Here is a 26,251-nt window from a genome sequence, read left to right as displayed (position 1 = left end):
AGTAGTAACTTTTTCGAGTCATGTTATAATTCTCGAGCGAGTTTTCATTCTCTTTACGATCCTCCACATTGCTCAGAATGATTACTTATAAGTGATAAAAATATATCAAACTAAACATAGAAAATTATTATTATAAAAAATAAAATAAAATATTTTTGTATGATCCAATAACTTATTTAATTCAAAAGTTTATTAAGAGTCATTTTAAATCTAAATATTGAAATAAAAATTTAAAATTAAATTATCATTAAAAAAAATCATTTTGTTTAGTAGACAGAAAAGAAATGAGTCAAGACATAATCAGAGAATAAAAGGGGCATAGATAAAAAAAAGATAAACAAAGCACGGAGAGGGAGAGAACAAAGTAAAAATATTGTTGCAACACAAGTATATGTATATATTAGAAAGAAAAAAAAGTGAAAGTACACGTAAGAAAAATATTGACTTCAAGAATTAAAAATTTAAATTTATTCTCTTTTTTCTCTTCAATTCAAATTTCAAATTTTTTTTCTCTTATTTTCTTTTCTCCTATCAAAAACACCCTAAATAATTTTGTTCGCCATCCCAAGACAATTTTAATGAGCCAAATATTTGTCCTACAAAAGCTTTTCTTTTGGATAAAAGCAGTACTTTTGAATTCAACATAAAGTTGCAGCAGATATGCACTAAGCACCAGCCTTAATATAATAACCTTGTACTATACGATGGCAATGTATCCGTTTAAGCCCTTCCAAAAGGAAAGTTATTAATTTATACGTCACAATGTCAGGTGACTGAAGAACTCGTGGGCCTCTTTCTCATCATGTTGCTGCAACAAATAACCCTCATTCTTAGAGATTCATTATCCTGACATGCTAACATGAATTTCCTCATTGCTTTGTCGAATTCAATCCATTTTCCTCTACAGATTTCTTTGGAGTTTGCCCAGGCTTATTTTGGATTCCCTGGATGGTTAAAAAACAGAGATCAGAAAGAAAAAATTAATGAGCACCCATGCTGGATGTAGAAAAAATATCTTGAACCCAAAAAACTTTGGCTAAAAAATTGTCAAACTTGCCTTGAGATTGAGACCCATCCTATCCTTTGATGAAAAAGAAACTAATTTTAAATTCTTAAAATTACTAAAGGTTTGGGAGGTAGATCTGCAACTTAAAGGCTACTCAAATAGTCAATACCAAGTGAAATAAAATAGGACCCCGCTACAGAAGCCAGTCGATCTCTCGAAGAGTAAAATCAATTACTTGTTCAGGTCATTCAAGGGCCTAAATGTCGATTTGGATAAATTACATTACTAGCCCTCCACTTTTATATATAACGAACACCAACAATTAATACATCTTTTTCACAATAGAATAAGAAAATAGTCAGTCCCAAAGATATGAGGCAAGGATAACCAATAATATTAAGCACTCAACCAATGGGAAAAAGCTATTATTAAATGGAATATGACTATGATGAGACCAGTAATTTGTTTCTGAAAGATAATGTTGGAGTCATAAAAACAGTTCTGAAATCCAATCTTTCATCCTTGAATCCCATATAGTATCAAACTCTAAAAAATTGTTCTGTCCTAATTTAAACTTGATACTTTTAGCAGGAGAGATGCTACTTAAACTAAGATACAAGTTCCTTATATCCACGTCCCCCTAAATTCATACTATATCATGCATATCATCTAAAGCACCGGATAATAAACCATGCAGAGTAACCTGAAAATTCAGGACCATAACCCCAAAAGGAACCATTTCCTTGGCTCGAGGAAAGAAAAATATTGATTTCATTTAGCAACTGTGGTGGAAAAGAAAAACATTATAAGAAAAAATGAGTATTAATCACTTACTGCTCCCTTAGTCAACCTTCGTGACGATGGAGCTCGGGCCACTGAGGAAGCAGCTGCAGCTGCAGCAACACGTATTCTGCGAAACAAAATTTATGCACACCAAATTCAGATTTACAGTAGCTTCATGTCTCTGCTACCTAATTTTTGAAATTATATATTCTATTACCTCTTATGAACATCAACATATTCATCTGTCTCGTCAACAATTTCTTCCTATAATGAAGAAGTACCATAATCAGTTTTAAGGGATGGAAAAACATAAAACACTGGACAAATAGGGGGCTGTGTGAGAAAACAGAAATTTACTTGCAGAAGTTCTTCAAATACATCTTCCAAAGTGATAATACCAATCACTTCACCATCTTCAATATTTTCTGAAGGGATACCATTTGTTGTGCTATCACTACGTTGGAAACCAGTCAGCTTATTATTGCTGGAAGACTTTGAAGGCTTGACAATGTCAACAACAACACTTCCTGATTTTGCATCCTGCTTCTGTAGCAACGGAGTGGTCAACTGTGAACCCCCATCAATGCTTTTGTTTTCTTCATTTTTCTCCTCATCAATTATTTGTGGAGTTTCTTTGCCTTTTACCCTAGCCTTAACAACAGCAGCCATATGACTACTTCCCTTTTGGAACTCGTTAAGTATATCATAGAGAGGCATATCTGATGGAACCCTGTACATATAAACCCATAATAGACTTTGGATATTAGACAATTGGTCTGAAGGAAAACAACACAAGCATAAATTAATAAAGACAAGCACACCGTGGAATTCTCCGAATGGATACAGCACTGACAGGTGTCTCAGTTTCTGGCCGTACAGTAAGAAGACTTTTGACCTAATTTAAAAAAAATAATAATATGAAGAAAGAACCTAAGAAATAAATAAATGGGAAATATTAAAAGTAAAAAAATGTGGAAAACACACACCAGTAGAAGTCCAATAATATTCCTTGGATTTCCAGAATAGACAGGAACTCTGCTGTGCCCCCGAGCAAGAATTTTTCCCATTGCTTCCCTGATTTATGATTGGCACAATTAAAACAAATTAAGGAAAAAAATCAAAGAGGGGAGCAAACAAAGATGATTCTGCTCTTTACACATGGTTTGTATCTTATATACTTCAAACATGCAAGCAAGGTTTGGGCCCAATAATTTAGAGGGAAATAACTAGAGAAATGTCTCTGCATTTTCTTGCATTTGGTGAAGTTGAAAAGAAATATTAGGCAAAAAGGTAAAAAAGCAAAAACAATTGAATTCATGATAAAAAAGAGAAGTTGTTTCCAAAATAACTTCAAACACCTATTTGTGACCTGTAAAGAATAATGACCAAGAAATTAAGAAAAGTTACCAATCCAATTTTGAATTAACATCCAAAGAAAATGTTGATTCAATGGGAGTCATAGCCTCCTCAGCAGTCTGTCCAAAGACACAAATTACAATACAAGCTGATAGTTAAGTTAATGATAATTTGTAATGTAAGATGGAAAAGAATATATTAAATGTGACTTATATAAGTGAAAATCATGAAGCATGGTACTTAAGTTAATGATAATGAATTAAAACATAAAGAAAACTAAAGTACGTATGAATGCATTTGCTTATGGGACAAGATCACTGAAAGCGGTTGGCCAAATTTGCATCAACATGGAGTGGTATTTTGATAAATATTTAATACAATGACCTTTCCATTGAATGTCCTACAATATTGCATATTGACAATTCCTAGCATCCCAAGCAGAAGATGATAACTACAAGTAACCAGATACAAAAATAACCTTCGCATCTAAGCTTTCTACCATCACCAATGTATATTGAAACTCAAATAGGTAAGAAACTTAATTTTCTGTTAAATTGAACATCATAAACTGAAAATTGTACTGGACTGTAACATGAAATGAAACCCTAAGGAATAGGTCGGCATTCCATGTGGCAAGTGAATTGCAGCATCTACCTTTTCTGTCAAATCAAGTGCTCCACTGATAATTGTTGTTTCATCGTGTGTAAGCTCACCACCTTTCCCAGCCTATATAAACAAGCAAATTCAACATAAATGAATCAAACACCAAGGACAGGATGAAGAGTAGCTCACCAATCTTGACATAACTTGTTCTATTTATAGAAAATTAATTACTAATTTATACCTCCTGGCTGTGAATAGAAACAAGGGCTTTCAACTGAGCTCGCCTAAATAAAGCCTCATTATGCCCCAATAGGTAATCCAGAACCTGTAACAAGAAATAATGAGGAAAAGAAATATGTAAGGGCTTCGTGATTAAAATAAAACCCATCATTGATAGATGAGAAAAACTGACGCTCTATGTTTTTCTGGTGTGAAGAACTATAATTGTAGGGAGATTGCCCAGAGTTTCAGCCCTAAACACATGCCAATAGTATTACTCATTTTCTGTTGCTAACAAGCTATAGCATTCTTTTAAACTAGGAAAGACAGATATAACTATCTCTATGAACAACTTTAAAAATACCTTAATTTGTACACTGATCAAAATCGACATAATATTTGCATACTTATGACTCGGGAAAATCTTGAAACAATATGCTACACTTTCCACTTCGTCAATCTCCATAGGAAGACATACCTTTCCAACAGGATAAGAAACTGGGTAACAGATAATCATTAAAATCCGCACTAGCCATGCAAAGTTGGCACCTACAGCAAGACCGTATCTACTACAAATTGCTTGCGGAATAACCTGAAATCAAAGAGCCATTGTTGTTTTTAAAAAGGATCTTACAATTTACAACATTCATTGGATACAAATATTGAGGCTAAACCACTGAACCACACAGAGACGGTAAAATGGCATACCTCCCCAAAAAACAGAACGAAAGTTACAGAGAGGATGATAGCAACAAACTGATTGAATAGCTTATCGAGGTATAACGGCAGAGCCTGCAGATTGGAAGTTTCAAAGCCAATGGCTGTAAAAAGTTAGACAGGATTTAGGAATCAGTATAAAGTGTATGCATAACCCAAATCAAGCACAAATGAACATACAACCAGTCACTAGCCAGTGCCCGTGACATAGGCATATCCAAAACGAAAATGGCAATTTAAAAGAAGCTATTCTCATCTTCCCAATCCAATATTTCGTTAAAGCATGATGTTGCCTACTTGCAAGAAGGTTTTTTCATACGCATCCTTATTCACAATGACCCTGATGGGATAAACTTTTCTAAAAGTATTTGTAAAAATGGAAACAAAAAAAATGTATCAAATTTGTTCCATAAGTTAAAAGTAACTTACTCGACAAAAAGCTTCTATCAAAGTTGAAATGCTCAGAAACATAAAAAATAAATAAATAGCATGGTACTGAAATGAAACTAGTCTACATAAAGCAAGTCATCTCATGGACTTCATTCAAACAGCTCAAGCTTCAATCATAATAAGTGAGAATGATAATTAATTACAGTAAAAGGAAGCAATGCAGTCTAATTACCTCCATGGCAACAGCATTACAGAGAAGCAGAGTGACAAGAAGCTGGTGTTGTTTTTTCACCACGGGAAGTATAATAGCTGCATATACATGCATACATACATAAATACACCCACGCGCCCAAAGATTAAAGTGTATCAATGGAATGCAAAGATTGAGATTGAGAGAGAAAGAATATATGAAGAAGGCAGTACCAGCTTGCGCTTTCTCAGCAGGAGAACCACTCCGCTCAAGAATCTCGAGGTCGACGAGACCAAGAGACATGAGACCGAGGGTAAGACCGGACATAATGCCGGCGAAGAGGACGAGGAAACACGAGATTCCGGCGTAGATGAACCACCACACCGATCCGAAGGGTATGCCTTCGTTGCCAAGCACCGGGAGCGAGTGGTCCCGCGTCAACATCCGAGCCACCATTAACGCACTCACCACCCTCATCGTTTCACTCTGATTCTGATTCTGATTCCGATTCCGATTCCGATTCCAATTCCAATTCTGAGGAATTCGTTAGGCTGAGTGGTCAGGCGATCGTGATTGGACTGTGATCCACAACGCACCGCATCACTACCAAGTCACACCACAGATCCACCTCCCTACGATTATTCAACCATTCTTCCTTTCTACACAACAAAATGAAGGACTTATCCTCTTTCACAAACAAATATTAATTTATGCCAATTTTTGTACGGTCAAGAGTGACTACTGAAAACTTCTATATACAAAAATATATTTCTTATGATTTTTAATTTAATACAATAAAAGTTCTATCACTTTATTATTACTCCTTAATACTAACATTGCACGGAGTGGATCAATCACTATAAACTCAACATGTTACCATAATCTACATTCAACACTCAACGTGTTACTATAGTCTATCTTATGTTATTTACCTCAATTTAATCAACCTAATTTACATAATAATATGGACTCATCATCATTTATAATCAAAGTTGTAAAATTGATTTAATGTTATAATGAAAGATATTCATAACTCAATATTTATAATTATAAATATATTAAAAATATAAGTCTAAATAAATATTGCAATAGTTATATCAATTACTCTAATGGGTGTTGTAAAAGTTTATTCAATATGTTGTACATGTTTTAAGTGTTTCATAGTCAAACGGTCATGTATTTATAAAATATTATAAGATATAATAACTTGATGAAACATAATTATTCAATCTCAATTTTATCTCACACAACGGTCATCATATTATTACAAAGCATTTTTAATTAGTATCATTGACCATGTAAGAAATTAGTTTTTTCACATAATCTCTTTCATGAGTTGTAAGCGAGAGTCTCACTAATAAGAAGATTTATTTATCTATTGTCTAATCATGTCATTGATCTCCCTATTTAACTCCTTTCAATCTCCCCTAAATTTATCTGCTAGTTTAATACTTCTTTCTTCGACAATATTATACAATTTTTTTGCAAAAATATATAACAAAAATTTATTTGAAGACTTTTCACGCTTATTAGTAGAATCCAATTTAATCATGGTTATAACACCTTTACTAAAACAAACTAGCTCTTGCGAAAGAAAAAAAAAACTCATCAACTTTTCCTTTTATAAAAATGTGTAGGTTCCAGAAAATATCAACAAATCACAATAATAATTGCCAAAAGTATAATGGAATGTACCAAACAAAGAGAAACTAGCAGACACGAAAGTTTCTTTTAATATGGGAAACCGTCAACATAAAGGAAAACTCAATGGCTAATTACTAATTAGTACATCACAACTTCTCTTGGAACAACCAAGAACTAACAACAAAAAACACTGTCCAACAAAATGCATACGTCAATAAATATTTAGTTAAACATAACAGAGAGAAAATCAAATGAATAAAATAATTTGTATCAAACTTCTTTCCGGAGCTAACTTTTGTTGTTGGAACAGGTAAGAGACATTTCTCTTAAAATCCTTAAGCAAAGGATACATTCTTTAATCTACATAACGGATTCGTGTTTCCATTTTTCTTTTTCTTTAATTATGTCCGCGCAAATAAATCACTTACACACTTGAAGATATATACAAAAATCCGTACTGATTTTTAGAAAATAGAGATTTGGTTAGTTTGAATCCAAATGATTTGAATCTATAAAAGATTGAATTAATTCCACAATGGAACAGATCCAATTTTGTGGCTGACCTGTTCAATTAAAGTGGATCTTAATTCATGCAAATGTCAGCATCATGATGCCCTTTCAATGAGCTTTTCCTTTGTTTCCATGACAGCACAGCTAGAGACTATCATCAATTGAGCCGTGCATATAGAAACATTAGTGCAGATGGTGCTGGTCCCCAGTTCCCAAGCTACTCACATATCTGGTGCCGTTCATTTGGTGGAACTGGGCTTGTTGTAGGAAACGATAACATAATTTCCAGCAACTTGTAACAGTATTGTAACATTTCTCAGGCCAGCTCACAACAAGAAGACTAGTGTTTTGGCTGGTGAAGGAATGGGAACTTGGATGAGAGTAAGGTCAACTTGAGCAGTTGAATATTGTACTGTCCGTGTACATCAGTTACTTCGAATAAAAGTATTTTCGAATAACATGTTTATTTAACATAATCACTGTACAAAATATTTAATCTAATATTATTAAGATTAACTAAACTTAATAGGAAAAACTCACTATAACACTTTAAATATATATTTAAAGACAAGTAAAAACTCACGATAAGACTTTAAATATATATTTTGTTTCTACAAGACCTAAACCTGCATAACACTTTCTTTTGTTACAATCTTTTCGTTTTTCCAGTTTTTCGATTAGGCTTCTTTTAGCTGGATCTCCTTTGATCTGGACACGATGGGGAGAGTACCTGCGAAGACACTCCGACGATCAAGTCAGTCCGAAAGCTAGGTACCAGAAGAGTAGGGAGCAAATAGTTACCTTTGGTGTTGTGCCTTTTCTGCTATTTATACTACTCTAGATGGGCAATGACTGCTATGGGCCTGCTTTAGGGTTCAAACGAAGGCCCAATTGTGCCTTAACCGTTCTTATCACCTAAGTTGCTTGTTTATACCTAATTACGTGTTTAGCTTTGCATCTTGTCGTCTAGTCGGCCTTTCGGCCATCCGGTAGTACATATGCCCCCCAGGCTCAAGTGAGTTAGTTTAAACGTAACGCAGAGTCGAATTGTCGTGAGTGTTCGCAGGCCGAGTGTGTTCGCAGGCCGAGTGTGTTCGCAGGACGAGTGTGTTCGTGATTGCTCTGTTGCTCGATGTCGAGTGTGGTGAATTGTACTCCAGGCGCGTGTACATGTAGTGGTGAAAGACATACGCTAGATGTAATCTTTGGCCGAGAGGTTTTCTTTCGAACTCTCTTGGCTGAGAAGTTTTTCTTTCGTACTCTCGGCAGGGATTCACTTGGATGAATTCTTCCTTGGCCGAGAGGTTTTCTTGTGAACTCTCTTGGCCGAGCGGCCGAGAGATTTTTCTTTCGTACTCTCGGTAGGGATTCAAATGGGTGAATTCTTCCTTGGCCGAGAGGTTTTCTTTCGAACTCTCTTGCCGAGAGGTTTTTCTTTCGTACTCTCGACAGGGATTCATTTGGGTGAATTCTTCCTTGGCCAAGAGGTTTTCTTGTTAACTCTCTTGGCCGAGAGGTTTTTCTTTTGTACTCTCGGCAGGGATTCACTTGGGTGATTTCTTCCTTGGCCGAGAGATTTTTCTTTCATATTCTCGGTAGGGATTCACCTGGGTGAATTCTTCCTTCGCCGAGAGGTTTTCTTTCGAACTCTCTTGGCCGAGAGGTTTTTCTTTCGTACTCTCGACAGGGATTCATTTGGGTGAATTCTTCCTTGGCCAAGAGGTTTTCTTGTTAACTCTCTTGGCCGAGAGGTTTTTCTTTTGTACTCTCGGCAGGGATTCACTTGGGTGATTTCTTCCTTGGCCGAGAGGTTTTCTTGTGAACTCTCTTGGCCAAGAGGTTTTTCTTTTGTACTCTCGGCAGGGATTCACTTGGGTGAATTCTTCCTTGGTCGAGATGTTTTCTTTCGAACTCTCTTGACCGAGCGGCGGAGAGATTTTTCTTTCGTACTCTCGGCAGGGATTCACTTGGGTGAATTCTTCCTTGGCCGGAAGGTTTTCTTTAATCTATCTTGGGCGAGAGGTTTTCTTTCAAACTCTCGGCAGGGATTCAATTGGGTGAATTCTTCCTTGGCCAAGAGGTTTTCTTTCAATTCTCAGCAAGGATTCACTTCGGTAAATTCTTCCTTGGCCGAGAGGTTTTCTTTCAACTCTCTTGGCCGAGAGCTTCTCTTCCATGCTCTCGGCAGGGATTCACTTAGGTGAATTCTTCCTTGGCCAAGAGGTTTTCTTTCATACTCTCTTGGTCGAGAGGTTTTCTTTCATGCTCTCGGCAGGGATTCACTTGGGTAAATTCTTCCTTGGCCGAGAGGTTCTCTTTCATACTCTCGATAGGGATTCACTTGGGTGACGTCTTCCTTGACCGAGAGGTTTTCTTCCATACTCTTGGCAGGGATTCACTTGGATGAATTCTTCCTTGGTTGAGAGGTTTTCTTGTGAACTCTCTTGGCCGAGCGACCGAGAGATTTTTCTTTCGTACTCTCGGCAGGGATTCACTTGGGTGAATTCTTCCTTGGCCGAGAGGTTTTCTTTCGAACTCTCGGCAGGGATTCACTTGGGTGAATTCTTCCTTGGCCAAGAGGTTTTCTTGTGAACTCTCTTGGCCGAGAGGTTTTTCTTTTGTACTATCGACAAGGATTCACTTGGGTGAATTCTTCCTTGACCGAGAGGTTTTCTTGTGAATTCTTCCTTGGCCGAGAGGTTTTTGTTTTGTACTCTTTGCAAGGATTCACTTGTGTGAATTCTTCCTTGGCCGAGAGGTTTTCTTGTGAACTCTCTTGACCGAGAGGTTTTTCTTTTGTACTCTCGGCAGGGATTCACTTGCGTGAATTCTTCCTTGGCCGAGAGGTTTTCTTTTAAACTCTCTTGGCCTAGAGGTTTTCTTTCATACTCTCGCTAGGGATTCACTTGGGTGAATTCTTTTCTCTTCGTCATTGTGGCAGAAGGGCTTGCTGGGGTGACAAGGGTAGCAGAAGAAAAGAAGTTGATTGACAGTTTGGAGGTTGGAAAAGATAAAGTAAAGGTAAATATGCTACAATATGCAGACGATACTTTGTTCTTCTGCGAAGCTAATACCAAAAGTATTTTTAACATTAAGGCGATTCTGCAATGCTTTGAGCTCTCTTCCGGGTTAAGGGCTAATTTTGTGAAGAGTAAGATTGGTGGGTTGGGGCTGGACCAGGTAGTGCTTTAGCAGTTCGCAGCTATTCTTAACTGTGATACGATGGTTGCTCCATTTATCTACTTGGGTATGCCAGTAGGTGGGAGTCATAAGCGAAGGGACTTTTGGAATGGGGTGATTGAGAAAGTTTAGGCTAGACTAAGCAGGTGGAAGGGAAGATGTTTGACGATGGCTGGGAGGTTATGTTTGATCAAGTCCGTGCTCTCTTCTATTCCGCTTTTCTTTATGTCATTATTCAAACTGCCTTCGGGGGTGGTAGGAAAGCTGATTAGGATACAAAGAAATTTCCTTTGGGGTTGGGGTGCAGAAGGAAGAAAGATTGCATGGGCTTCCTGGAGTTTGGTATGTAAGCCTCGCGAACTTGGGGGGCTTGGGATTTTGGATTTAAAGTTGTTCAACCTAGCTTTATTAAGGAAGTGGATTTGGAGGCTGGGATCAGTCGAGGGCGGCCTCTGGAAGGAGATTCTTTATTCTAAATACGGAGGGTGGAGAAGTTTGGGAGAGGAAGGAAAGGGTAGGAGGTGCTCCCTTTGGTGGAAAGATTTGAAAGAGGTGTGGTCCTCGGAGGGTTGGGGGAGAAATTTTGAAGATGGTTTCAAGTGGAAAGTTGGTGACGGGAAGGATATTTTTTTCTAGAAGGATAGTTGGCTGAACGGCGTGACATTGAAGAATGCCTTCCCAAGGTTGTTCTCTATTAGTTCTACCAAAGACGCAAAGGTGGCGGAGCTTGGTTTTTGGTCGAACGGAGTTTGGGTTTGGCAGCTAGCTTGGAGAAGACAGTTTTTTGAGTGGGAGAAGCCGTTGGCGGATCAGTTGAGTCAGTTTCTACTTAAGGCTCGGATTGCCTCGGGAGAGGTGGATAGTTGGATTTGGAATGAGGGGGGTACCCAATCTTTTTCAGTCAATTCTGCCTACAATCTTGTCAGGAAGGATTCGAAGGTGAACCCTTCTCTGATTTTTCGTAAGTTGTGGAGTTGCAAGGCAGTGCCCTCGGCAGTGCTTATAGCTTGGAGGTTGATGGAAAACAAGCTTGCTACTAGGGTAAATCTGAGTAGAAGAGGGGTATTGGTGGTTAACTCGTTGTGTAGTTTTTGTGGGAAGGAGGAAGAAACTTGCAGACATTTGTTCTTCGACTGTAGCTTTGCTTGGCAAGTTTGGTGTAAATGCTTTAGATGGCTTGGGGTCCTGGTTGTGTCACACATCGAGCCGAAGAATAACTTTGACCAATTTAGGATGAGTCTTGCTTCAGAAAAGGTTAATAGTGTTTGGAACATAACATGGGTTGGGGTGGTTAGTGAGATATGGAATCACAGGAACAACTTTATTTTCAAAAGAGGGGTGGCGGATGCGTCTGAAGTTTTTTCTTTGGTGCAAGTAAATGTTTGGTCTTGGGTCTCTTTAAATTTTAGGTCAGCTTTGTTTTCCTTTTCAGATTGGTGTTTAGAACCTATGTTGTGCATGAGGTTAATCTTTTGAGAGTGTTAGTTGTTGCAAGGGCAAGGTAAGTTTTAGTTAAGTTTGGGAGGCTTTAGGCAGGAATCGGTAGTTGGGTATCGTGTATAAGGGTTGAACCACCCCTGAAGTGGTTTTTATTTATTTATTTTTTATTGCCGATCAAAAAATAAAATAAAATAAAATTCTTCCTTGGCCGAGAGGTTTTCTTTCATCTCTCTTGGGCGAGAGGTTTTCTTTCATACTCTCGGCAAGGATTCACTTGGGTAAATTCTTCCTTGGCCGAGAGGTTTTCTTTCAATTCTCGGCAGGGATTCACTTGTGTGAATTCTTTCTTGGCCGAGAGGTTTTCTTTGAACTCTCTTGGCCGAGAGGTTCTCTTTCATGCTCTCGGCAGGGATTCACTTGGGTGAATTCTTCCTTGGCCGAGAGGTTTTCTTTCATACTTTCTTGGCCGAGGGGTTTTCTTTCATGCTCTCGGCAGGGATTCACTTGGGTGAATTCTTCCTTGGCCGAGAGGTTCTCTTTCATATTCTCGGCAGGGATTCACTTGGGTGAATTCTTCCTTGACCGAGAGGTTTTCTTTCATACTCAAGGCCGAGAGGTTTTCTTTTCAACTCTCTTGGCCGAGAGGTTTTCTTTCATACTCTCGGCAGGGATTCACTTGGGTGAATTCTTCCTTGGCCGAGAGGTTTTCTTTCAACTCTTGGCAGGGATTCACTTGGGTGAATTATTCCTTGGCCGAGAGGTTTTCTTTCATCTCTCTTAAGCGAGAGGTTTCCTTTCATACTCTCGACAGGGATTCACTTGGGTGAATTCTTCCTTGGCTGAGAGGTTTTCTTTCAATTCTCGGCAGGGATTCACTTGGGTGAATTCTTCCTTGGCCGAGAGGTTTTCTTTTTTAACAGTTCCATCTCCTTCTGTATCTTCAGGATAAATGTCATAGGATCTTGATGACTGGTTTCCTCTTGCGCATTTCTGTCGTTGCCCGTCATGTTCCTCGTAGTTACCATGTGGATATTTCGCGGGGTTTCCTTTCGATCCCACGGTGGGCGCCAAAATGTTCCTACAAGACCTAAACCCTGCAGAACACTTCCTTTTGTTACAATCTTCTCGTTTTCCGGTCTTTCGGTTAGGCTTCTTTCAGCTGGATCTCCTTTGATCTGGACACGATGGGGGGAGTACCTGCGAAGAAACTTCGGCGATCAAGTCAGTCCGAGAGCTAGGTACCAGAAGAGTAGGGAGTGAATAGTTACCTTTGGTGTTGTGCCTCTTCTGCTATTTATACTGCTCTAGATGGGCTATGGCTGCTATGGGCCTGCTTTAGGGTCCAAACGAAGGCCCAATTGTGCCTTAACCGTGCTTATCACCTAAGTTAGCTTGTTTATATCTAATTACTTGTTTAACTTTGCATCTTGTCGTCTAGTCGGCTTTGTCATCTAATCGGCCTTTCGGCCATCCGGTAGTACATATTTAAAGATAAGTAAACATTCTAATAGTATTTATTACTCTAATAATACACACTAACTTAAGTGTTAGAGTATACCTTACAAGTTTCCTTATACTGTGACACCAAAACTTGGAAAAGACCTAGGAAAATTCATATAAGAGACGCAGATAAAAAAATATCCACACTGCAGGAAGGAGACATTCTCGGTCTATAGAAGAACAAATACCATCAACATGGGCATCCCTCTTCATCGATACTTACTTGGTCACACTTTGATAATTGTGAAATGGTTTTTGTTAACAGCAGTATGTGAAACAGCCACTTTTACCTGCTTGTAAGAAAAATGTTTGTGTTTCAATAATGAACATCAAAACTAAGATGATTAGTTTGAAACTGATTTTTTTTTTTTTGTATGTTTTACAAAAATAATGAAAAATATTTACAATTTAAAAAAATTCCATGTAATTTCTATTTACTAATTGACAACTGTTACAATTTAAAATACTATTATATATTTATTACTTATATTATATAATTAATGTATAATAAGTTTTTTACAGTAAAAATTCTCATAATTTCATTATTAATGATTTCAGTAACACAATTAGGAACAAATAACTTTATGGTATATAGATGGACTAGCAGTTTTTGCTAATGAATGAGCTACAGCATCACTTGTCTCCGAACAAATAAAAATTATAAAAATAGAAGTACAAGCGTGAGTTATGGATTCTGTACACTATTATAATATCTGGACATACGTACATAAAATTTGAACCATTGTTATATAATAAAAATGGGAAAGAAATAGAAAATACGTATGAGAATGGAAAAAATACGGATACGCATTAACAAATATAACAACAGATACCCGTACATTGTGAAGTGAAGACCTTTGCTATAATAAAACAAAGGGGAAGATGAATAATAAAACATTCAAAATAAATAACGCTTTAGGAATTATTTTTAATCTTTTGTGGATATGAAAGCATCACCTCCCAGAGGTTTTGTTTGGCTTGAAGAGTCGATTTTTGGAGAGAGAAGAAATTGAATTTGTGAGGATGTGTAAGGATGTATGAGGTGATTACTCTTCATCCGGAAAGAAAATATAGAATTTTTTTTAAATTTCAAAATAATTTTATGCTAAGATTTTATAAATTAATCATATAATTTAATTTTTTATTTTATGTATTATTATAATTTTAAAATGTGCTTCTTTATACCTTAAAGTTAAACTTATATGATTGTGAAACTTTTGTGACAATGGATAACGATAACCATTGGTTTATGTATTTCGACAATGTGGAAATGTCTAACACGAATGACATGAATCTTGATGTTGTTGGTGTCGATTTCACACAAATTTTACAAATACTATACCGACCAGTTCTCGGTCATCGACCCCAGAGAAGACCTCAGACATCGGACATCGGTGTCAGATAGTAAAGATGGGTCACATAAGTTGGGTCCCACAAGCAATATGAGTTAACATGAAGTTAACTCCCAGATGTTAAGAAAAAAACCTCTAAGACACGAGGAATCCATGCGTGTGATGTGTATAACGCATTTGGGAGCGACACAAGTAAGGATTCCCTGTAGCACTAAGGCCCGTTAGAGTTAGGGTTTCCAAGGGTAGACTGCATGCATGACACGTGAATACTTAGGGCACCCATAGAACAGATGGCCCTGCAGCATTGGTGCATGAGTTGGTACCTTGACGACCATATTGTTAGTCGTTGCACTCTAGTAAAGGGAAGTCTTATGTGCTAGATTACACTAAGATTGTGTAATAGCGGCGCAAAGACGTTCCCACAGGAACCCTAGATATGGGTAACAGAACAGAAGTCAACCCTAACTACAACCTATATAAAGGGTGGTAAGAACCCTAGCAAGGTACACCGTTTCTAAGACTGAAACTACTTTATACACTTACTGTTTCTTTGCCTCAATACCGACTTGAGCGTCGGAGTGCAAACGGCCGCCAAGGCGTCCTTTGTCTTTGCAGATGAAAGGTTCTTCAACCCTAGGAAGCTTGATTCACATGCGGAGATAGGCGGGCAAGAGACTGTCGTTCGAGTCAACCGACACACGAGTCAACCGGTGATGGAGATCACATAGGAGAGGTTTTTATTAATGAAGGAAGAGGTTATTCACCCACACATTTGAAGTTCTTCCTTCTAGTCTTCTCAAAATTTAAAGAAGACATAAAATAAAGAGAGGACTAAGCCTAAAGCCAAAGAAGTCTACAAGCTTTCAAGAATTGGCTTCAATTAATGTCTCTCTTTATAGTTTCTTTTGTATAAATTTGCAAAAAAATATAGAATAGTGTTTAGGTAGGTGCTAAGAGGGAAACCTAAAGATACCTCTTATGTCAAAGCATCTTTAGATATTAGTTTTAGAACTTTCTAGTAGATTGACCCTTCATCACTCACTTTAGGCGCTAGAAAGTGAGAGATGTGCAAGGGACCTTTTGGATAGCTTCTTGTGTAAGCTTCATGTACTTCATGACCGGTCCTCTTCCTATATAAGGAGGGCTTGGGTCCTTCTAAATACAGAATTGATTTTTGAAGTAATGAAACTCTCCCAAATTGGTGATTGAGTGAGTGAGATTTGTCTTCTCCTCTTCCTAGTCTCATCTTGAGTGCCTTGGTTCCTCAAGTGGCGGCAATTCACACTTGTCTTGGAGCAATCACACTTCAAGTGGCGTGTTCATCAACCAAGTTCTTCAACCACATAAGTCTTCTCTCTTTTCCATCTATTTCTTTCATCTCCATGTCCATATGAACTCTTAAAACATGTCTTAGGTCCTTTCTTGCATTTCTTATCGGTGCTTTAGCTTTATTTCTTGTTTTGTTCGGTTCATCTTCTTCTTTGCTGAACTTAATCGGTTCATCTTCTTTCTTCTTGCTTTTGCTCGGTGCAATTCATTTGTTAGGCATTTTAAACCACTACAACATTTTTTACTTTAGGCAACGCTGAAATAGACCACGTGTATAAAAATGTTGCCTAAACATAGTAGAGACCACGGTTTTAAAAATGTGGCTTATAAGTTATAAAAAACCATGGGTCCAAAACCGTTGATCTTTTAGGCCATGGTTTTAAAAACGTTAACACTTTAGGCTGCAATTATTTACATGTGGTCTTTTAGTTTTAAAAAAAAATTAAAATAAAATATAAACAAAATTTGATTTTGCGGGAAATTCTTTTCGTATTTCCCTCTCTCGTAAGTGAAAGATGCACGTCTCGCACCTCAATATGACATTTCACACACTCTGACCAGAGCGCCATCTTCCCAAATCCCATCGCCTTCTTCTGTCCAAATCCTCTCGCGAGCCTTCTTCTTCCCAAAAGCCGTAATAATACCCAAATTCTAAACTTGGGTGGTGTGAGTTGGAAACCCTAGGGCAAAAGAAGTTCTTCGTGGTGAGGAGGTAGAGGGTTTCGGTGAAATCGGTTACCACCGGAGCCAAACGAAGTTCTTCGTGGTGAGGAGGTAGAGCATTCGTCGTTTGCGGTGAAACCCTAAAGGTTAGTGATTTCTTTGACTCGCTTTTTGTTTTACCCATTTGCATACTTAGTTTCAGTCTTAGATTTATGTATCAATATGCCTATTCTGGATGGGTGCCAATTCTGTTTTTTTAATCTGTTATACTAAGCATATTTTGCATATTAAGACCGTTAAAATAGTATTAAGACCGTTAACGATTCATTTAAGTTTTTATGCTTTCTAATCGGTTCAATGTACAATAAATGGACTTCCATATGAGTTTTGGCTTGGTTACTTAAGTTTTGGTGAGTTCTTGAATGAAAGAACATTGATCCAATTCTAGAAAAGTGCCTAATCATATTCAAACTCAAGTTAATTCCATAAAATGTCAAAGAATCTTTTATATCTTGCTATTGGAATCATATCAACCGGCAAGAACAAATACAAGAACAAATAAATTTGCAGACGCAAGTAGCAACAATGACAGTCCTTTGCATGATTCAATATAGATTGAATGTGTTGTGTGTGTTAACGGAGACAAATAATGCTATGCTGGAGTTGGTTCCACAAAAAGAGCGTCGTCGGCAAGAAATGATGTCGTACTTGGTCCATACTAAAACATGTCCTGAAATTATTCGCATGGGTCCGATAGCATTTATTAATTTATGTCAATGACTAAGAGGAACGGGGATGGTTAAAGATGCATTTCAATTTATACTTGAAGAACAAGTGGCTAATTTTTACACATCATTGGTCATAACGTCAAGAATCAAAGTGTTTCATTCTTCTTTCATCAATCTAGGGAAACAATATCTCATCACTTTCATAATGTTTTGAAGGTAATATTTGTTGAACCAAGTGGTGTTCAAGCTTTGAAGAATCCAAACCCTTTGAAGGATATTGAAGTCTTGGTTGTGCTTGCTGTTGCTGAGCTGTCTTAGTTAGGATCTGGGGTAGTTTGAGTTTTGTAATCCACTCTAGATTGAATCCAAAGCATAGGCATTCTCAATCTTTTAAAAGAAAAAGTGTTTTTCAAACTAAGTGAAAAACAATCGATTGTTTTGTCAAAACAACTGATTGTTTTATACTTAAATGTTTTGATAAAAGATTGAAAACTGTTTCTCAAATGGTTGAGCTGTTAAAACCAAAACAACCGATTGATTCGAGGAAACAACCGATTGTTTGTTTTGGTACCATAACAGAAAAACTGTTTTAGCTTTGAATGAGCTTTAAATGCTTTAAGTGTTTACGCTCCAGTCTTTAAATGCTTTGACCAATCATTAAATGCAATGAATAAGTTTGTTAAGATTTGATAACAAACAATATCTTTGAAAAAATTCAGAAAAACAAATTTGAGTAACAATCTTTTGAATACAAGTTTTTGAGCTTTTCAAAGAGTTGAGATTGCTTAGAGATTGTGATTGATCAAAGAGTGTGAGATAGGATTTCTGCTTGTATTGATTTCCGATTTGCTTCTGTAACAAGTGTAATCCTTGTATTCTGAAAAAAAACAAGTTTGTTTGTGTGTTTGCTGAGAAGTGTTGTGTGTTCTTGAGGGGATCAAGATCAACATTCTTAGTGTTGGTGTGTTGGCCAAGAGAAGTGTGTGTCTTGAGGGGATCAAGGTCACTTTCTTGGTTGTGTTGTAAGTGATCTAGGTTTGATTGCTTAGTGGATTTCCTCAGTGGTTTATGAGAAGACTGGATGTAGCTCTGGGTTTAGAGTGAACCAGTATAAACAAATGTGTGCATTTTCTTTATCCTTAAACTCTTTAAATTCAGTTTTGATATTTGCAAACTGGTATAAACAACCGATTGTTTTTCCGAAACAACCGATTGTTTTTCTGGTGCTGTTGTTTTTGCTTTGTGTTTTGGCAAACTGGATTCCTTATCAATTGTTTCTTGAAGTAATTTCATTCTTGACTTAAAAGTTTGCAAAAACCCTCTTTAAACAATTCACCCCCCTCTAGTTTAAAGCCATCCATTCTAACAATTGGCATCAAGAGCTTGGTTCTTGAAAGTTATTCAAGTTGATCCTAAAATTGTTTTTAAATGGCTGATAGACTACCTTTTAGGGAAGGTGCTTCAATCAACAGACAACCTCTGTTTTGTGGTTTGAACTACCAATTTTGGATAGTGAGAATGAAAATCTTTATAGAATCACTTGACAAAGGAATTTGGGATGCAATTGAAAAAGGTCCTTTTGTGCCAAAGTTTGAAAAAGATGGATCTTTCATTGAAAAGCCTTGGTCTCAATGGACTGATTCAGAAAGCAAGAAGGTCAAATTCGATTGCATTGCCAAAAATATAATAACCTCTGCTTTAAATTCTGATGAGTTTTTCAGGGTCTCTCAATGCAAATCATCAAAAGAAATGTGGGACACCTTATAAGTAACTCATGAAGGTACAAAAGAGGTAAAGAGAGTTAGGAAGTATGCTCTAATCCAAGAGTATGAGATGTTCAGAATGCTAAAAGGTGAAACAATTGCTGAGGTGCAGAAAAGATTCACGCACATCATCAATCATCTCATGAGCCTTGACAAGACCTTTGAAAAGGAAGAGCTAAACATCAAGATCTTGAAATGTCTTGATAGAGCATGAAAACCCAAGGTAACTGCTATTTCCGAATCTAAAGATCTAACATCCTTGAGTATGGCTTCTTTGTTTGGTAAGCTTAGGGAACATGAGTTAGAGATGAATCGACTCAATGTTCAAGAAAGCGAAGACAAGCACGTAAGGAGCATAGCCTTAAAAGCTTCCAAGCACAAAGGAAAACAAGAATCCAGTGATGAGGAAAACCTTAGCTTGCTGTCAAGAAAGTTCAACAAATTCTTGAAGAGGAACCGCAACAAGGACAACAACAAAGATAGGTATGGAAACAAGAAATCAAATTATCTTAATCCCAATAACTATACTTGTTTTGGTTGTGGAGAGCAAGGTCATTTAAAGGCAGATTGTCCAAACAAAAGCAAGGAGAAAAAACCTAGCAACAAGGAAAAGAAAGGCAAGACAAAGAGAGCCCACATAACTTGGGATGAAAATGAGGTATCATCATCAAGTTCTTCATCAAGTGAAGATGAGAAAGCAAACATCTGCTTGATTGTTGAAGAAGATGATGAATCTTGTAGCTCAAGTGAGGTAAGTTCATGTGCTTCTTTAAATGAACAAAATTATAGTGACTTGCTTGAAGCTTTTCAAGAAACTCATGATGAAGCTAATCGATTGGTTCTTTCAAACAACCGATTGAAAGAACTTAACAGCTGGCTGGAAAAGAGAGTGAAATCACTTGAAGATGAGATTGAAAAATCAAAAAATTATTTCGAAAATCTGGAAAATCATTTCAAAAATTCTTCTTGCAAGTGTGACACTCTCATTTGCGAAAATTGTGAAAATCTTGAGAAAAAGGTTCATTATCTTGTTGACACTGTGGACAAGCTTTCAAAAGGGAAATCTAACTTTGAGAATGTCTTGGCATCTCAAAGCTGTATTTTTGGAAAGGCTGGTTTAGGTTTCAATCCATAGAACCAACAAGATAAGTTTTCAAAAAAAATTTAAGAAAGCCAGTAAAACAACTGATTGTTAAATCGAAACAACCGGTTGTTACATGCTTTAATTGCATGAAAAAGGGCCATTCGGTTAGATTCTGCAAAATAAAAAAGTTTTCTGTTCCCAGAGGCTTCATGAAATGGATTCCTAAAGGATGTGAGGTTCCAAATGAGAAAAAGAAATCAATTGGACCCGCATTTTTAGAGGGGCCAAATCTTGTTGCTTAAACTCATGTTTGTGCAGGAATTCTGAAAGAAGTGTGAAGGACTGAGCATCTAATCAAGTTCTTGGAAGGAACAGACCAACATTGAAGTTGAATCAATGATTTATCTGTCCACAAGCCCTCAACAGTCAAATAAAAGCTTCTTGATCACAAAGCACATGGCTTATTGAAAGAACAACATAAAGGATAAAACCTTCCTTTCTCTGTTCTTAATTTCTATTTTTAAGTTCTTTCTCATGCTTAAATATCTTCTTTAAAATGCTTAACTTCATCTGCTTTGAACTCTTTCTGCTCATGGTTAAAATTCAAAATCGGTGTTAACTGCCGCAGAAAAACAACCGATTGTTTCTTCGAAACAACCGATTGTTTTGACCCTGACAACACTGTGAAGAAATCAATTTAATTTCTTTTTTGAATTTCTATCCGTTGCAGATCAATTTAAAGAGAGAATCCTTGATCAATGAACCTGTGTTGAAAGCTGATCACATTTAGAAAGAAGTTACAACAGTCATAAAGGAATATATTTCCAAAATCTTGGAAATTCAATAGCCTTAATGACTAGTCAAAGATCACATGTGAAGACCATGTGATTTTCAGCTTTTTCTGACGTTTTCTGTGCAGTGCAGGGTCAAGTCCTCTCTCTCTGAAAATCTGGTACCCACTCATAACATTGAATTCTTTTTTATTCTATTACTGCTATAAAATCTGTTGCAGCTGATATCTTCCACAAGAACAACCAATTGCAACATCTCTTGCAAAATTTGTGAGTGAGCTTTTCTCTGTTTTCTTCTCTGCCATCATGGACTCAACTCCTCCCACCTCAAAGAGAGTCAAAACCAGAGCTGTAAGGTCTGGAGGAAGGCTAGAAGGATGGTTTTCTGGAGACAATGATCTAATTGAGAGATATAGGTTTGAAACAAGCACCAAAGTAATAAACAACCCCAAGGTTGTGTGTTTTGATTGGCTGAAAAGCCAAAAGCTTGATAATGTAAGGAGGCTGCTCAAAGATCAATCTCTCAGAAAGTTCCTGGAGATGAAGGGAAACATCTACCCAGATTTGATAAGGGTGTTCTACACAAATCTCAAGTTTGAGGGAAACAACCTAGTTTATCATGTAAAAGGTGTAGAAATGGAGATAACCCATGAGGTATGGGCTGCTGTTGCTGGTCTTAAGTTCTCTGGTCTCAGGATTAACAAGGGAAACCTTGGAGTAGTGGAGGATTTCAACAAAATCCAATACTACAAAAGTTACTTGAAGAACCAACATGCTCAAGTTAGGACATGCTCGGTTGGAGGCCTAAAGCTTGATGAAAGGTTGCTAGCCCTCATTGTGACTTGGATTCTAAAACCAAGGGGGAGCAATCATTCTGTTCTTACTGAGGAAGATCTGGTGCATCATGAAGAAGATCAAAGTCAATTGGATTCACATCATCAAAGAGCACATGCAAAAGGCAATGAGGTTAAGTGACTATCACTATCCATAAGCTGTTTTGGTATCTAAATTTCTACTCTATTTTGAAGTGAACCTAGAGGATGAAACATCTGAGTTGGTCTAGTCAACTCAAGAGTTGAACAATGGATCACTCAGCAAAATGGGTTTTACCAAAGTAGGTGGCAAATGGATTAGCAAAGATGGTGACTTTGGTGCCTCATCTAGTGCTGCTACTGATCATGAACAAGATGAACCTGCTGATATGGATTTTCAACATGAAGATCTACCTGAAGCACATCAAGATACTGGACCTAGTGCTGGTGCTGGGAATCAAGAAGAAAGGATGCAAACCATGTCTCCTTTTCAGAGACTCATGATCAATAGGTTTGATAGCTTTGAGGAGAATCAAAGGAATCTCCATGATCTTTGTGTCAGCAATTTCCAGAGGATTGATAATAGGTTTGACAGCATGGATGCACGCTTCATGACTCTAGATGAACAGATCGAGGCTGTCCAAAACCAAATCTTTGACCTTCAGTTTGCTGATGATGACGAATGAAGAAAAACAACCGGTTGATGTATCGAAACAACCGATTGTTTTTGGTGGCTGTATCAGTTTCTCGTTTTTGCTGCTTTTGATGTTTAATTCTGATGTAATCAAAACAATTATCTTGTTTATCTCTTCTCTTTGTCTATTTTGTGAAGACAAATAGGGGGAGATATATGCTGTGTTTAATTTCAGTTTTTATTTTTTCTGCAAAACAGTTTGGATGAGTGAAACCTTATAGGTTTTTGCTCTTGCTCCTATTTTTGCTTATGGTTTACTCTGATATTATTTGTTTCTGTGCTAACCAATTATTAGAAGTTTTATGCTTTGCTTAAAACTGTATCTTGCAGAAACTGCTTCAGATTCAATCAGGTACAACACAAGCATCAGGGATTTGTCTTCATCAAATAGGGGGAGATTGCTGAACCAAGTGGTGTTCAAGCTTTGAAGAATCCAAACTCTTTGAAGGATGTTGAAGGCTTGGTTGTGCTTGCTGTTGCTGAGCTGTCTTAGTTAGGATCTGGGGTAGTTTGAGTTTTTTAATCCACTCTATATTGAATCCAAAGCATAGGCATTCTCAATCTTTTAAAAGAAAAAGTGTTTTTCAAACTAAGAGAAAAACAACCGATTGTTTTGTCGAAACAACCGATTGTTTTATACTTAGATGTTTTGAGAAAAGATTGAAAACTGTTTTTCAAATGGTTGAGTTGTTAAAACCAAAACAACCGATTGATTCGAGGAAATAACTGATTGTTTGTTTTGGTACCATAACAGAAAAACTGTTTTAGCTTTGACTGAGCTTTAAATGCTTTAACTGTTTACGCTCCAGTCTTTAAATGCTTTGACCAATCATTAAATGCAATGAATAAGTTTGTTAAGATTTGATAACAAACAATATCTTTGAAAAAATTCAGAAAAACAGATTTGAGTAACAATCTTTTGAATACAAGTTTTTGAGCTTTTCAAAGAGTTGAGATTGCATAGAGATTGTGATTGATCAAAGAGTGTGAGATAGGATTTCTGCTTGTATTGATTTCATATTTGCTTCTGTAACAAGTGTAATCCTTGTATTCTAAAAATAAACAAGTTTGTTTGTGTGTTTGCTGAGAAGTGTTGTGTGTTCTTGAGGGGATCAAGATCATCATTCTTAGTGTTGGTGTGTTGGCCAAGAGAAGTGTGTGTCTTGAGGGGATCAAGGTCACTTTCTTGGTTGTGTTGTAAGTGATCTAGGTTTGATTGCTTAGTGGATTTCCTCAGTGGTTTCTGAGAAGACTGGATGTAGCTCTGGGTTTAGAGTGAACCAGTATAAACATCTGTGTGCATTCTCTCTATCCTTAAATCTTTAAATTCAGGTTTGATATTTGCAAACTGGTATAAACAACTGATTGTTTTTGCGAAACAACTCATTGTTTTTATGGTGCTGTTGTTTTTGCTTTGTGTTTTGGCAAATTGGATTCCTTATCAATTGTTTCTTGAAGTAATTTCATTCTTGACTTAAAAGTTTGCGAAAACTCTCTTTAAACAATTCACCCCCCCTCTAGTTTAAAGCCATCCATTCTAACAATATTGACGTTGCGTGGAGAGTTTTTAATTCAACCATCTGGGACCGAGGTTGAACCTCATATCATAAACAATAGTCGGTTTTTTTCCATACTTTAAGGTATGAATATGAGAAACAATACTTAAATATTTAAATTATGATTTATACAATTGAATATATATATAAATATGAATTTGTTGCGTAATAGGATTGTTTAGGTGCCATAGACTACACTCATGTCCGTGTCAAAGTCCCACGAGCTGATGCACCTCGTTTTTGCGGAAGAAAAGACTGGCCAACTCAAAAAGTATTTGTTGCTTGTGATTTTGACATGAAATTCACATATGTTCTTGCTGAGTGGGAAGGAACTGCCTCTAATTCTAGGATATTGAAGGATGCATTTATACTAGAGGATTCATTGGTTATTCCAGAAGGTTAGTTTAGTGCTCCGTTACAGGTGCAATAAATATTCATTTAGTGACATTACTTATAAGTAATAAGTGTTAATGGATGGTTATAGGCAAATACTACCTTGGAGACATTGGTTTTATGCTCAAATCCCAAGTTATAACTCCATATCGCGGAGTTCGATACCATTTAAAAGATTGTTGCCTAAGAGGTCCACAAAATGCACACGAGTTGTTTAATCATCGCCATTCCTTACTTAGAAATGTTATCGAAAGAACATTTGGTGTCCTCAAGAAATGATTCTCAATTATCGCTAGCAGAACAGAGCCTCATTACTCTGTGGACACTATGACTGATATTGTTTTAGCATGTTGTATTCTTCATAACTTTTTTCACGAGGTGGATAATGATGAGTCTTTGTTGGAAGAAGTTGATCGTGACTTGATGCAAGGAGATATAGATGTGTCACACTCGCAAACTCGTGAAGATGACTACATGCTCAGGTCACAAATTAGGGATACTATAGAAAATGAAATGTGGACAGGTTATTGTAATAATTAATATTTTGTAACATCCACGAACTTATATTTATATTGTTGTAAGAACAATTTCATGGTTTAATGTTGACATTCCACCTTTATTAATATTTACGTATGGAACTATTTATTTTGTTGCAAAAACAAGGGAGAGGCTCACTTAGCTGGTCTCGACCTCTCTACATAGGGGTAAGGGAGATATATAACTAGGAACCATACTGACCTTGCCTTACAAGACAAGGAAGAGGTTCCCCTTTACTGACCTCGTCCTAGCCGTATAGAGGCAAGGGAGGATTTTAACTGGTAACTGTTTTGTTCTCAGCCTTGGCGTTCTCACGCAAGAGGGAGGCTCACTAAGAACCATATTATTCCCAATCTTGGTGTTTCTAACTCAGGGGAGATGTTTGCTTACTGGCCTCGTCCTTGCCGTATAGAGGCAGGGGAGGATTTTAACCTGGGAACCATTCTGTTCTCGACCTTGGCGTTCCCACGCAAGAGGGAGGCTCACTAAGAACCGTACTATTCCCAATCTTTGTGTTTCTAACGCAAGGGAGAGGTTCACTTACTGACTTCGCCTTTGTCGCATAGGGGCAAGGGAGGATTTTATCTGGGAGTCCTACTGTCTCGACCTTTACGTTCCCACGCAAGAGGGAGGCTCATTAAGAACCATACTATTCCCAGTCTTGGTGTTTCTAACCCAAGGGAGAGGTTCACTTTACTTCACTGTTAAACAAATTTGCAAAGATATAACTTTTAACTGAAACTTTATTAGGTGACCTCGTTAAAAAACCCTGATAAGGGAAAAAGGGTGTCCCCTAAACTGTGTACAATGAAATAATTAACTGAAATGAAATTTTAAATTTGCTCCGTTCCAAGTTCGAGAAATCGTCCCACCTTCTAGGGTCTCGAGCTTGTAAGTTTCGTTCCCAAGCGCCTCTGTCACACGGAATGGACCAATCCACTTGGGCGATAACTTGTTCTCTAGTTGGTAGGGGTGAGCCTTTCGCATTACCAATTCGGTGACCTGGAATTG

At 37.3% G+C, this 26,251-nt stretch overlaps 1 protein-coding gene across 1 annotated transcript; it reads right to left on the bottom strand.

The window, feature by feature from the left end:
- Nucleotides 1–440: 440 nt before the first annotated feature.
- Nucleotides 441–6,142, bottom strand: LOC137806841 (DUF21 domain-containing protein At4g14240-like). Its single transcript, XM_068607153.1, has 13 exons — nt 5,498–6,142; nt 5,307–5,383; nt 4,676–4,759; nt 4,446–4,559; nt 3,990–4,073; nt 3,800–3,871; nt 3,197–3,264; nt 2,776–2,863; nt 2,611–2,684; nt 2,147–2,519; nt 2,007–2,053; nt 1,841–1,916; nt 441–944 (listed from the first exon to the last, which is right to left on the bottom strand). Exons 1-13 carry the CDS (start codon nt 5,739–5,741, stop codon nt 870–872), a joined length of 1,476 nt encoding a protein of 491 aa, XP_068463254.1. The 5' UTR covers nt 5,742–6,142; the 3' UTR covers nt 441–869.
- Nucleotides 6,143–26,251: the final 20,109 nt, after the last annotated feature.

The sequence above is a fragment of the Phaseolus vulgaris genome, chromosome 3, assembly GCF_000499845.2.
Source record: "Phaseolus vulgaris cultivar G19833 chromosome 3, P. vulgaris v2.0, whole genome shotgun sequence".
NCBI classification, from domain to species: Eukaryota; Viridiplantae; Streptophyta; class Magnoliopsida; order Fabales; family Fabaceae; genus Phaseolus; species Phaseolus vulgaris.
The sequence above is the reverse complement of the archived record's forward strand: the minus strand, read 5'-3'. Positions and strand labels throughout refer to the sequence as shown.

Bases quoted from the DNA above. Each gene is read 5' to 3' on its own strand.
- LOC137806841 (XM_068607153.1), bottom strand. From the start codon at position 5,741: ATGAGGGTGGTGAGTGCGTTAATGGTGGCTCGGATGTTGACGCGGGAC. The intron at 3,265-3,799 runs GTAGATGCTGCA...GTCTTTGGACAG, and splicing joins CACTTGATTTGACAGAAAAG to ACTGCTGAGGAGGCTATGAC. The intron at 1,917-2,006 runs GTAATAGAATAT...TTTGTTTCGCAG, and splicing joins TATGTTGATGTTCATAAGAG to AATACGTGTTGCTGCAGCTG.